We start from the raw sequence: 14,092 nt of genomic DNA, 5'->3' as shown, positions 1-14,092 counted from the left end.
GACAAGATTCAGGAACATCTGCCAAGCACTTTCAGGCAAAGAACATACCAGGCAGCACTCAGAGAAGGATTTTTTAGGAAGTCGTGCAGGAGGAGGTGGACCCTGATCCCACTCCCAGAATGCCATGGAGTTCTGACAGACCACAAGTTCCCCGGAAGGCTAAGAGGATGGAGAAGTGCCAACGACAGAAAAGCAAAAAAGAAAAGGATAGGGAGAAAGAGACAGCAAAACAAGCATGCATATGATAAAGTCACAGCAGAAGGGAAGGGAGAGAAGAAATACAGCAGCACAAAAGAAAAGCAGTAGACAGGCTATGCTTCAGTTCTTAAGAAAATGTTTAAAATCATATATATATATATGAACACATCAACAAAGAGCAATATATATATTTGGAATGCTGTTTTCTGCTTTATTTCTACCCATATGAGTTTAGAAAATAGTTAACGGATCTTCTGACTACATTTTCTTTTGATCACAAGAAAAAATAAAAACTTACTTATCATTATTCAAATGTGTAATTACCGTTTTATTTTCAAATAGTACAAATAAAGCATAAGGATCTCAATTTAAAATAATTTTAAAATACTCCTAAAAATGGTGTCAGCAAGCCAAGGACAAAGCACAGGCAAATATATCTTTACTTACTAAGTTTAAATTATGCTTGAAACTTAGAAAGTCTATGCTCTTATACCTTTTTTCCCTGTGGGAGACATACTGACCAAAAATTTATCCTAAGCTTAGCCTTTACTTGATGTGGTACACAGGGAGACTTGTTTTACAGCCTTATTTTAGATGTATTAAAATTACAAAAAATGGAAAAAAAGGTGTTTTCAGCTATGTCAGTATAAAAGGATTACTATTTTAAAACATAATTGAACGATTCTTTTAGAAGAACACGAAAGAACCTACACAATGACACCTGCTGGGCTAAGTAGGCCTAGTTCACAGCTCTTGCATCAAGGCATCCCGGGAAGGCAGCCCACATACCTCCCTCAGGTCGTTGTCCAGCCCAACGTGCTCGGAATGTTGGCGAAGGCGGTCTTTCCGGCGCTGTGCAGTGGCACTCCGACTTACCCAGCGACTGAAAGAACAGAAGGGGTAGGTTAAAAGAAACAACCAAACCAAAAAAAGTGTGATCACTTGTCTTTAAAATAGAAAGAATGTACTGTTGAAAACCAAAGACCAACAATACTTATTTTTCAATCAATTCTTTTTAAGCATATATAGCAGCTTTATTGAGATGTAATTTAGATACATACAATTCACCCATTTAAAGTATCCAATTCAATGGTTTTTAGTATATTCATAGAGATATGCAATCGTCACCACAATCAATGCTTTGTTGAAACCGACGTTAAAAAATGCACAGTAGCTGTAATGATCCTCTCTTTTCCACCTTACCTGCCCAACGGACCCCCAAACCTGGATAGAGACTACTACCCTCTCACTTCCTTTTAAAATATCCATGCAAATTAGTTATTGATTTCCCTCATGACTACCATGAATCACTTTACCTGCCCTTTATCAACTTTCCCCCACTCTCCATTCCCAAACCTCTCACTTTATCCTCAAGTGCCTCCACTCAACTGATGACCCAGCCTTGCCTCCCTCTTCCTACCCTCTACTTCAATGATGCACACACGCAAACCCCTCATCTTTCTTCTAATCCCGAAGTACAACGTATATTGGACACAACTATTGCTTCCACCAGGATCCCTGATCAGTTCTCTCTTGCCTTCTCCAATGTGCTCCATTAGAAACCTCCTGTGCCATATCTCCAATTTTTCTCTCTCAACTGAGTATTGCCCTTCAGCTTACAAGTATGCTGGTCTCTCTCGACATTCTATAGTTACATTTAAATCTGTTTCTTCACTCTTCTCATGTAAACATTCTTAAGAAAAGTTTAGATGTAAAGCCTCTACTTATTTATCTTTGGATATTTTGTTCATCTCAAATCAGCTTCTTCCCCTGAAAATGCTCTTGAAGCCATTTATAGCCCTCACTGCCAATCCAATGGCTATTTTTCAATTCTTAGCTTACTTAAACTCTCTGCTGATCACCCTTTCTACCTTAAAACTCCAGTTGTCTTCAACTACCTCAGTGCTTCCAATGGGATAAGCTCTCTCACCTTTGAGCCTTTGAAGATGAAGTTTTCTCCCAACTTCTATTCATCTCTCAGACAGTTTTAGATGTTACACAGAAAGTCTTCTATGGTTCCTCCAAATCTAAATTAGTTACCCCTCTTATACTCTCCAATTGTAGTATTTATCACAGTGTGTTATAATAACTTATCTCTATTTTCTATACAATCCTCTCTACTATAAACGCTTGAAGGGTTGGTATCATGTCTTTCAGCCATTTTATTTGCAGAGTCAACTACATCACCTGCCCCTTCTATAAATATACCCTAAATAAATGTAATCAGAAACACAGTCTAATATTTAGGTTTATAGACGTTCATCACAGCATATATGCAGTAACCAATTCTGTGTTTCCATTATTCTAAGACTCACATTTTGGCTTTTAAATGTTCCTGAAACTAGGATGAATCGTCTACATCATATACATGTTTAAAGTATAATTTTTCCAAAAAGCTTTTGAATTAATAGCAGATCTTACAACCAACAGTTACTTAGAATCAAGTAAATGTGCTCAAAGCAACCCAAATGTTCAACAGTAGGAGGTGCTATATAATGAAACGTCATATAGTCATTTAAAAAAATTAAGTTACTAGGAATATCAATAATATGGGAGAGTATTCATGATACAATAATGAATGAAAAAGCAGGATACAACATTGTGTAAGCATTTTCTACTTTTGTAAAAAACAAAACAAAATAAGTATGGACATGCACACATATCAGGATCCATGCAATGGAAGGGCATAAAACCAAATGTTAACATCTCATGGTGATGGCATTATAGGTGGTTTTATTTTTATTTACAATTAATTTTTTATTGAGGTATAGTTGATATACAATATTATACAAATTTCAGGTATACAACAAAGTGATTCACAATTTTTTTTTTTTTTTTTTTTTTAGTTAAAAACTTTTATTTAGGGCTTCCCTGGTGGCGCAGTGGTTAAGAATCTGCCTGCCAATGCAGGGGACACGGGTTCAAGCTCTGGTCTGGGAAGATCCCACATGCTGCGGAGCAACTAAGCCCGTGAGCCACAACTACTGAGCCTGCGCGTCTGGAGCCTGTGCTCCGCAACGGGAGAGGCCGCAACAGTGAGAGGCCCGCGCACCGCAATGAAGAGTGGCCCCCGCTCGCTGCAACTGGAGAAAGCCCTCGCACAGAAACGAAGGCCCAACACAGCCAAAAATAAATAAATAAATAAATAATTAATTTAAAAAAAAAAAACCAAACTTTTATTTATTTTTGTTTGCATCGGGTCTTAGTTGTGGCATGCGGGATCTTTCGTTGTGGCGTGTGTGCTTCTCTCTAGTTGTGGCGCGCGGGCTTAGTTGCCCTGCGGCATGTGGGATCTTAGTTCCCCGACCAGGGATTGAACCAGTGTCTCCTGCATTGGAAGGCAGATTCTTAGCCACTGGACCACCAGGGAAGTCCCAAAGTGAGTCACAATTTTTAAAGGTTATATTCCATTTACAGTTATTATAAAATATTGGCTACATTTCCTGTGTTGTACAGTATTATCCTTGTAGCATATTTATTTCATGCATAGTAGTTTGTACTTCTTAATTCCCTCCTCCTATCTTGTCCCTCCCTGCTTCGCTCTCCCCACTGGTAACCACTAGTTTGTTCTCTGTATCTGTGAATCTGTTTCTGTTTTGTTATGTTCACTAATTTGTTTTATTTTTTAGATTCCACATATAAGTGATATCATTATTTGTCTTTCTCTGACTTATTTCACTTAGCATAATACCCTCCATGTCCATCCATGTTGTTACAAATTGCAAATTTTCATTCTTTTTTATGGCTGAGTAATATTCCATTGTGTGTATATATGTATATGTGTGTGTGTGTGTGTGTGTGTGTATATATATATATACACACACACACACACATCTTCTTTATCCATTCATCTGTTGATGGACGCTTAGGTTGCTTTCATATCTTGGCAATTATAAATAATGCTGCTATGAACATTGGGGTGCATGTATCTTTTCGAATTAGTGTTTTCTGTTTTTTCAGGTAAATACCCAGAAGTGGAAATGCTATAAAATATAGCAATAGAACTACAAAATAGTTCTATTTTTAGTTTTTTAAGAAACCTCCATACTGTTTTCCTTAGTGACCTCACTGATTACGTTCCCACCAATAGCGTACGAGGGTTCCATTTTCTCCACATCCTCACCAACATTTGTTATTTGTGGTCCTCTTGATAACAGCCATTTTGACAGGTGTGAACTGATACTTCTCTGGTTTTAATTTGTACTTCTTTGATGATTAATGATGTTGAGCATCTTTCCTGTGCCTGTTGGCCATCTGTGTATGTCTTCTTTGGAAAAATGTCTATTCAGCTCTTCTGCCCATTTTTTAATTGGGTTGTTTGTTTTTTTGATGTTGAGTTGTATGAGCTCTTTATTTATGTTGGATATTAACTCCTTATTGGTCATATCATTTGCAAATATTTTCTCCCATTCAGTAGGTTGTCTTTTGGTTTTGTTGATGGTCTCCTTTGCTATGCAAAAGTTTTTAAGTTTAATTAGGTCTTATTTGTTTATTTTTGCTTTTATTTCCTTTGCTTTAGGAGACAGATCCAAAAAATATTGCTACGATTTATGTCAAAGAGTGTTCTGCCTATGTTTTCTTCATATATCAAACTATTTAAGAAGATTTCTCAGGTCTTGACTTATCATCCCCATGACTGTATTCATTGTACTATTCTAGAAATATTTACTCTTGAGTATATCCCTGACAGCACAGAGCTATACACGAGTTAAGAAATGAATTTATACTTTTGCCATTCAGCGAAAGTCATACTGCATTAATGACAATTCACAATTTAAAATTTTCTTATTAATGAAGTATCCAATTTACAAAAAACTTAAAATGAGAATGCTGCTTCTTTTGTTGCTTTTTAAATAATTTATGCATGGCTTTGGTTTCAAACTGACGAATCATCTCATTTCAGTCTGCTATTTAGAGGAATACTGAATAATTATGATAAAAATGGTAGCAAAGGAAGGTAACCCTTCTTAAAATAGTGTTGTGTTTTTTTTTTTAAAGAATAGGTTTAGAGCAGGGAAAAAAAAGGTACAAAGATCTAGTGACAGATCTTTGAAGTAGAATTCTTGGAAATGTCCCTAAAGCAAAAGATCAATAAAACACTGTAAAAAGGGGGGCTTCCCTGATGGTGCAGTGGTTGAGAATCTGCCTGCTAATGCGGGGGACACGGGTTCGAGCCCTGGTCTGGGAGGATCCCACATGCCACGGAGCAGCTAGGCCCGTGAGCCACAACTACTGAGCCTGCGCGTCTGGAGCCTGTGCTCCGCAACAAGAGAGGCCGCGATAGTGAGAGGCCCGTGCACCGTGATGAAGAGTGGCCCCCACTTGCTGCAACTGGAGAAAGCCCTCGCACAGAAACGAAGACAAAACACAGCCAAAAATAAATAAATAAATAAAATAAATTTATTAAAAAAAAAAAAAGCTAATAAAGGAACAATAAAACCTGAGGAAAGTAGAAGGAATAAAGTAGGATAGAAATCATTGGAATAGATCATACTTCCCCACTCACTCCCCCAAAACAGAATTAATCAATAAAACCAAAAAAATCTGGTTCTTTAAAAAAAAAAAAAAAGACTGTAAAAAGGATACAAAGAGAATTGGGTGACTGAAAAGGAAGATCCAGAAAAAAAGCATATCAAGACACTGACAAAGATTCTCTGCTTGACCAAACTTTAGTCAGACTCCTAACCTTTCCTAAGCCCATTTGTGCATTTCTTTGTAAAATCCAGTTTTAGCAAGAACCTAGCTAAGCCACTTTAGCAGAAACCATCTCCCCTCTCATTATATGATCATTCTGGATATCTGGTCAGGTTCTGAATTCTCCACCATTCCCCAGGTGATGTTTAATCACCTAGGCCTGCCTTCCACAAGAATCCTGTTAGGTCAGTTTAGTCAGAATCCCCCATACCCATGATGTTTCCTCTTAGTAATTTTCTATCCGCTGACCTCCACTCTGCTCCTTGGTGATAAATTCCCACTTGTCCATGCAGTATTCAGAGAAGCCTCTAATCTCCCTCTCCACTGCAAGACCCCATTGCGGTGGTCCCTACACCTTGAATAAAGGTGCCCCTCCGCCGTGAATAAAGTCTGTCTTACCATCTTCAACAAGTGTCATGAATATTTTTTTAACAGCTCTGAAGCAAAATATAAATACCAGCTGATGAACTTATATAATAAATAAAGAGGAAGACTAAAATATAAGTAACACAATGTACAAAGACCTGGAGGCCTTGTAAACAGCCTTGTAGCAAAAAACAGTCAGTGTCAAATAGTAAAATTTGTTCAGGGATTTAAAAAATTAGGGTTACTGGGCAAGGTGGTTCAAATAAATAGTAAAAATATGAAATAGATTATAAACACCAGCTAATAAACTTATATAATGAGCAGAATACACATGGATGAACATTTCTCCTGGCAGGCAAAGTGGAAAAGCACAAAAGATAATGATAAATATTAATTTTTTTTTAATAAATTTATTTATTTTTTGTTTATTTTTGGCTGCGTTGGGTCTTCATTGCGGCGCGTGGGCTTTCTCTAGTTGCAGGGAGTGGGGGCTACTCTTCGTTGCGGTGCGCGGGCTTCTCATGACGGTGGCTTCTCTTGTTGCAGAGCACGGGATCTAGGCACGCAGGCTCAGTAGTCGTGGCACACGGGCTCAGTAGTTGTGGCTCGCGGGCTCTAGAGCACAGGCTCAGTAGTTGTGGCGCACGGGCTTAGTTGCTCCGCGGCATGTGGGATCTTCCCGGACCAGGGCTCGAACCTGTGTCCCCTGCATTGGCAGGCAGATTCTTAACCACTGCGCCACCAGGGAAGCCCAAGGATAAATATTAATTTACAGGATATAACTAGCATCTCACTCTGTGAGACAAAATGCCCAGTTTAATTTTATTTTCAAAACAGGGAAATGAGCATCTGCTTAAGAAAATTACTATGAAGTCCACATATTCCTGGTCTTGTTAAGTAATTAATTTATTCTTTGCATTATTAAACCTCATTTCTAAGCATAATTTTACCAAAGATGACCACATTTGCTGAAATACTAAAGACTGCTTATTTGCTTTTGCTTTGTAAGTAGTGTATGAAATTCTTACAGTTGATCAACCATTTGTACAGGCACAGTTACAAATCCCTTTACCCTGTAATTAGTTCTGACATCTATTCTCTTTCAGACTACAATCTAGCTGAAAATGTAATGCTTGGGGCTCTGTGTGGAAATGGGGAGATTATATATAAGATTAAAAGCAATAAAATATGGCAATAAGGTTTGAAAATTGAAATCTTCCCTTCTAAGCACTCCTTCTCTGTGTGGAAATGGGGAGATTATATATAAGATTAAAAGCAATAAAATACGGCAATAAGATTTGAAAATTGAAATCTTCCCTTCTAAGCACTCCTTACTTCCTTTCCCTTCCTTTATTTTTCTTCACAAACCTTACCGCTTTCTGACAGGTTACTTATTTTACATAGTAAGTTTTTTTGTTTGCGTCCTCATGTTGAAAGCAGGGATTTTTGTTATTTTGTTCATTGCTAAACTCCCAATGAACAGGACAGTGTCTCACATATAGTAGGGGGTTCGATAAATATTTGCCAAATGAATGAATGAGCACTCTAATGCTATCAAAAGGAAATAAAAACCATTTAAATTAATAGTCTACTCATATCAAATTGATTCAAAAAATTAGGATAATTTATAAACATAAGAAAAAAATGAATAAACTGATGACTAGTCATTCACTTCTGAAAAATAGAACATTGTATCCAGTACAATCATCTGTAAAGTCTGAATCCCCATAATGGTCAACATCTCTTAGCACATTTTAAGTTCAGTGTTTATAAAAGCAGGGATAGCTCTTCACTAGAAGGTGAAACCCTGTAAATTAACTAAGGTAAGGTAAAATTTTCAGTCATTAGCTATTTACTTCCATCTTGTAAGCAGCATATTAAATTCTCTCTACAGCCTTCCTACCCACGACTTTAGCATAAACGCTTGCGTTTCTACAGGAGGGGCCACCTTTCTAGTGAATCATCCTCCTTTACTGTCTTCATTAAAGTTCAAACAACCTATTTAAATAAAAGCGTTCAATCAAATAAAGCTTTTTTTTTTTGATTTGATTTATTTATTTTTGGCTGCGTTGGTTCTTCGTTGCTGCGCGTGGGCTTTCTCTAGTTGCGGCGAGGGGGGGCTACTCTTCGTTGCGGTGCACGGGCTTCTCATTGCGGTGGCTTCTCTTGTTGTGGAGCACGGGCTCTAGGCGAGTGGGCTTCAGTAGTTGTGGTGCGTGGGCTTCAGTAGTTGTGGCTCGCAGGCTCTAGAGCGCAGGCTCAGTAGTTGTGGCGCATGGGCTTAGTTGCTCCGCGGCATGTGGGATCTTCCCGGACCAGGGCTCGAACCTGTGTCCCCTGCATTGGCAGGCAGATTCTTAACCACTACGCCACCAGGGAAGTCCAAATAAAGCTTTTTAAAAATCCACAATTCTTTCACTTTACTGCATAGTGATCCTTTTCCAAATATGTAAAAGAATGCTGGTACTGAAGATTTTCCAGACCTTTCCACAGTTTTTATGAATGAGACACCATGAACATGGTGCCAGGAATAAGGAGACCTGGGTTCTAACCCTAACTCTGCCACTAACCCAGAAGTGTACTCTTACCAACATATAACGATGACACAACTTCAGGGTTAGGCTATTTGATCTCAATCTTTTCTTCATGTAGCTCTTCATGAGGCAAGATGGCGCCTGAGAATGTATCTTGCTTCCCAATTATCCTATCTTCTTTTGGGTCCACCCCTCTTAACAGAGCCCAGTGTGAGGCAGAAGTGAGGCATCTGAGGGCTCTTTCATTCTGAAAGACCATTAGGCTGGTATGACAGACTGTTGCTAAACTCCCTTACGTTCAATATTTTAGGCGATTCAAAATTTCTTGGGGGCTACCAAAGCAAAACATCCAACTCCAGAAGTAACAAAAGGCACACGTCACCTTTATATTAGAGTAACAGAGCCAGGCAGTACATGCAGTACAATGGTTAAGTGCTTGGGCCCCTGAATCAGCAGACCTAGGTTTGAATCCTAGTTTCACCACTTCCTACTATGTGATCTTGAAGCAAGTTGTTGACTGTCTCTGAGCCTCAATCATAAAATGGGTAAAGCAATATAGGCTTTATATGTAGGGATATGCTTGTAATAAGGATCAATGAGCTAATATACTTAATGCAGTCAGAAGAGACTCTACTGCAGACTGGCTTAATAATATTAGCTATTATCAGCAGCATCTCCACAACCAACACTCTCTTGGCATGGAGAAGGCTCCACTGGCAGGAAAGATAATGCTTTCCGAAAGCAGAAAAAATGGGTTACAAGGAAGGATAATTACTTTAAGTGAAGCAGTGATGAAAATTTCCAAATTTTTTGACTGAGATCTCAAAGGGGGCGGATATTTATAATGATACACACAAGCATACCTCATTTTATTGCACTTCAAAGATACTGCATTTTTTACAGATTGAAAGTTTGTGGCAACCCTGTGTTGTCAGATGATGGCTAGCGTTTTTTAGCAATAAAGTATTTTAAGATATGTATATGTAAAAAAAATAGACAAAATGTTATTCTACACTTAATAGACAACAGCATAGCATAAACATAACTTTTATATGCACTGGGAAACCAAAAACTTCTTGCTTTATTGTGATATTCACTTTACTGTGGTGGTCTGGAATCAAAACCATAGTATCTCTGAGGTATGCCAGTACTAGACTCTGAAAGCAAAGGAAACAGCAATGCATATAGTACTGTAACTGTTTTCCTTAATTCATAACACACCATCTTTTTTCCTTTGATGTGTTTGCTATCACTGTAGTTTTCTCACGTGTAGACCTAAATGAATCAGTAATTTTGACACATTTCAGAAACACATTTAAAGGAACACCTTTAGCTGGGAAAAGGGTAAGGGTTTCATTCCTTCAGGTTATTAAAAATAGGACAGTAACTATACAAACACAAGATATACAAATATTACCACATATATATGCATCCCAAGAAACTCCAAGTAGCACAATACTTAGCTTAGTATAGTGTTTAATAAATGAAACCAAGCATTACCATCACATATGATAAAGATAATTTACTAAGTTTTCTTTTTTCCTGACCAATAAAATCATGACAATCATCACAGGAAATAAAGAGGTAAGTACCAAAACTTCCCCAACATGTAGCTCAGTAGATCATATGTTAGACAGAAACATCATACTTCAAAGCCATCTTGCAAGAACTTGCATATTATTATTTAGATTGGGCCATTTAGGTTAAAAGGCATAATTCCACCTGTCTTATTCCCCTCACTGATTCTCTACTTGCCTTCTGACAATTCTGGTGGCTCAACGCCACTTCCATTTTATACACCCAATCTCTACCACAGTCTTCTATCTCATTTGTTGGCCACTGCCTGGCTCCTCCCTTTCCTTCTCTGAGCCTCTTTAATAAAATCACAGATGTTATAGAATGTTAGAGTGTTTTTAAATGAGAAAAGGGGCAAGTGATTCCAAATTGTCCAAGGATCCTAAGCTGGTTAGTGGTCAGGAATGAACTAAATTCCAGAACTGCTGATTTCCAATTCAAAGGCTTCTTTCTAACTTACCATATTCCCCATTAATACTCTCCTTTGAGTTCTTTTCTTGTAAAATCCTTCTTTATTACATTCTTGTGTTCAACTAAAATCAAGAATTCCCCTAAATCCAAATAACTCTTCTCAATTGTAACCATATTCAGATATTTTCTGAGTGGAATCATCTACCATAAAAAATGATATGATTTACCTTTATTTTTGGTTGTTTTGTAATTTCTGCACTTGATACTTAAAAGTACAAAATGGTGTCATGGGTTGAATTGTGTCTCCCTAAAAGATATGCTGAAGTCTTTTTAAAAAAAATTAATTAATTAATTAATTAATTAATTTATTTATTTTGGCTGCGTTGGGTCTTCATTCCTGCGTGCAGGCTTTCTCTAGTTGCGGCGAGCGGGAGCTACTCTTCATTGTGGTGCACAGGCTTCTCATTGTGGTGGCTCTCTTGTTGCGGAGCACGGGCTCTAGGCACGCGGGCTTCAGTAGCTGTGGCACGTGGGCTCAGTAGTTGTGGCTCATGAGCTCTAGAGCACAGGCTCCGTAGTTCTGGCGCACGGGCTTAGCTGCTCTGCGGCATGTGGGATCTTCCCGGACCAGGGCTTGAACCAGTGTCCCCTGCATTGGCAGGTGGATTCTTAACCACTGAGCCACTGGGGAAGCCCCAAGATATGCTGAAGTCTTAATCCCAGCATCTATGGATGTTATCTTATTTGGAAAGAGGGTCTTTGCACATGTAATCAAGTAAAGATGAAGGCATTTAGGGTGGGCCCTAATCCAACATAACGGGTGTCCTTACAAGAGGAGAGCAGACACAGAGGGATGGCAGCCATGTGAAGAGGAGGCAGAGACTGAGTTATGTTCCTGTAAGCCAAACAATGCCTGGGGCTACCAGAAGTGGGAAGGGGCAAGGAAGGGTCCTTTCCTACAGGCCTTGGAGGCAGCATGGCGCTGCCAATACCTTGATTTTGGACTTCTAGCTTCCAGAACTATGAAAGAATAAATTTCTCTCGTTTTAAGCCACCAAGTTTGTAGTACTTTGTTACAGCAGTCCTAGGAAACTAATACAGACAGTGAAGGCATAACTTTTCTAATTCCGTTAGACAGTATTAGCATTATATTTAAAACACAGTCATTTAAAATGAAACTATTCCCAAGTGCACATTACTTCAACAAGAGAAAAATATCTAGTCTTTGGATTTTCTTACATGATGGAATTAAAAGTCAAATACTCATTGAGTGTCAATTCATATTTCAAGCAGATTAATTTGGTCTTTGAAAAAGTAATGACTGATAAAATGTTTAATAGTTAAACATTCCCCATTAGAGCACTGCGCCCTTCATTCACTCCTTCAACCAACTACTCAAGTGAAGAACATGCTTACTTGTTATTAGCTGGTCCTGTTGCCAAGACATCAGACTGTAACTTTGGAAAGAACCCTTGCTCATATTTGCCTTGACCAATTTTCATATCAAGTAGATGTGGGTGGATTGCAGTGTGATCCATTTTCATCAGTCGTTGCTCAATTGATTGGGCTATAAATTAAATTCATAACATATTAGAGACATTTCATTGGCTAAACTTTAAAAAATAATGCTTCCTCCATTCATGCAGTGACAAGAGACTCAACCTTTCTGACAGTCTGAAATAGATTTTTACAAAAGCTCTTCAGAAATCAGTATAATGTTAAGTATAAAAAGGTTAGTTTTAAGTAAATACTAGATAATTAGTTTTCATACTATTTTCTGCATCTGTCAAAAGCAGGGCAGCAGGGTTAAAAAAAAAATCTATAATTTAGTATTGAAACAGTTTCCCTTAAGTGGGAAATTCAATATTCTTAATGAAAATATGGTTCTAAGTACAACATTAAAGAAAATGATGGCAAATAAAATATTTTCCTTGAGCTGAAAGACAAGTAAAGGGAAGAAAAAAGCAAGCACTGTAGCCTTATGTTACTTTATTTCTTTGTGCAAAGATCCATTAAATATTCATGCTTCTCCATTTGTAAAAACAAGGAACTGTGTAAAGTTTATTACCTCACTCTTAGCAACACATTCTCATTAGTAGGAGTCATTCAGGAGTGTCTATTAGATCAAAAGGCATAATGCAGAGAAAAATAAAATAAGCAGGCATTTAGAAAATGTCCAGGGGATAAGAAACTGCCTTTTGAAGAATAAAATAGGCCAGAGCTAAAAGATAGGAATTACTCAACATTTCTATTTTAAAACCACATAAAGTTGAGAGATGTTTCAAAGGCCCAGGAAACAGTGAACTATTTCTCTGGTAAAAAATCTGATCTTAAATGCTTTTATCAACTGAATTTTCAAGAAAAAATATAATACTTGTGAAGCAAGATTAGGTCTCCCATCCCTTGCCTAGAGATTACTGCAAGGAGAGAACAAGCAGTAAGTGTGGTTGTGTGATAAACAGAACACACCATGGGAACTGCCAATCTTGGGATTTGAGAGAAGTAAAAAGGTACTTTTACAAATATTTCATAGAATCAGTTTATTTTGCCCCATTCAATACCAGCAGATTGAGTATTGCTGGTTCTTCCCCATATATACTCTAGAAAAATTTCTGTTTTGGACGGGGAGGGGTCTGTCCACGACACATTCCACTCTTGTCAAATGGACCTGCTTAAGACCATCTTATGTGAGATCGATGCCTCCCAGCCAGTTGTTTGCATTTGCAGCATTAAGGCATTATTGCCCTAAACTTCAAAATGTTAGATATCTGTTTTAAGCTTCCCTAATTTTTCTTTATAACTCATATGAATTTATCCACAACTTTTTGAATTTCATTTTATTTTTAATGTGTAACTTGTAACTTCTCGTGAAACGTAGTCCATATGTTCTAGGCTGGGCAAAAGGATGTCATGTTTTAATGTGAAATGATATTTAATTTTCAATGATGCCCCCTGACTCTCCACAACCATATCTATACTCTTAATGCTTCCTAATATTTATAAAACACATTAACAGATGGTTAGAGAAGTAATACTTAGATTCATGGTATGGAATTCTCTGAAGTCCCTGACAATTTTATGTTCCATGAAATACTACAGAATTCCATCTCTGCCAAAAAGTGCTTCTGTTCTCACAAAAGGAAAAAAGGAAAAGTAGCTTCAGTTTTTCCATTGGATTTAAAATGACAGAAAAAAATCCATCTGATATTGAGTTACTTTCCTTTAGTTAGGAAGCTCTGTAAAAACAAAAATCATGATTCACAATGAATTATTCTAGGGTTCATAAGATTGCCATAGGGAGCATAACGCAATGC

General features: G+C 37.7%; 1 protein-coding gene across 3 annotated transcripts in view; it reads right to left on the bottom strand.

Moving 5' to 3' along the window:
- The window catches only part of DENND5B (DENN domain containing 5B), a 211,341-nt gene that overhangs the window by 48,065 nt on the left and 149,184 nt on the right, over window positions 1–14,092 (bottom strand). For all 3 annotated transcript variants that reach the window (XM_061206351.1, XM_061206353.1, XM_061206352.1), the window contains 2 exons: window positions 12,195–12,345; window positions 988–1,081 (listed from right to left, as the gene is read on the bottom strand). In XM_061206351.1, the coding sequence (XP_061062334.1) occupies window positions 988–1,081; window positions 12,195–12,345 (245 nt within the window). The remainder of the gene's footprint in view (window positions 1–987; window positions 1,082–12,194; window positions 12,346–14,092) is intronic.

This window comes from Eubalaena glacialis, chromosome 11, assembly GCF_028564815.1.
Source record: "Eubalaena glacialis isolate mEubGla1 chromosome 11, mEubGla1.1.hap2.+ XY, whole genome shotgun sequence".
NCBI classification, from domain to species: domain Eukaryota; kingdom Metazoa; phylum Chordata; class Mammalia; order Artiodactyla; family Balaenidae; genus Eubalaena; species Eubalaena glacialis.
The sequence above is the reverse complement of the archived record's forward strand: the minus strand, read 5'-3'. Positions and strand labels throughout refer to the sequence as shown.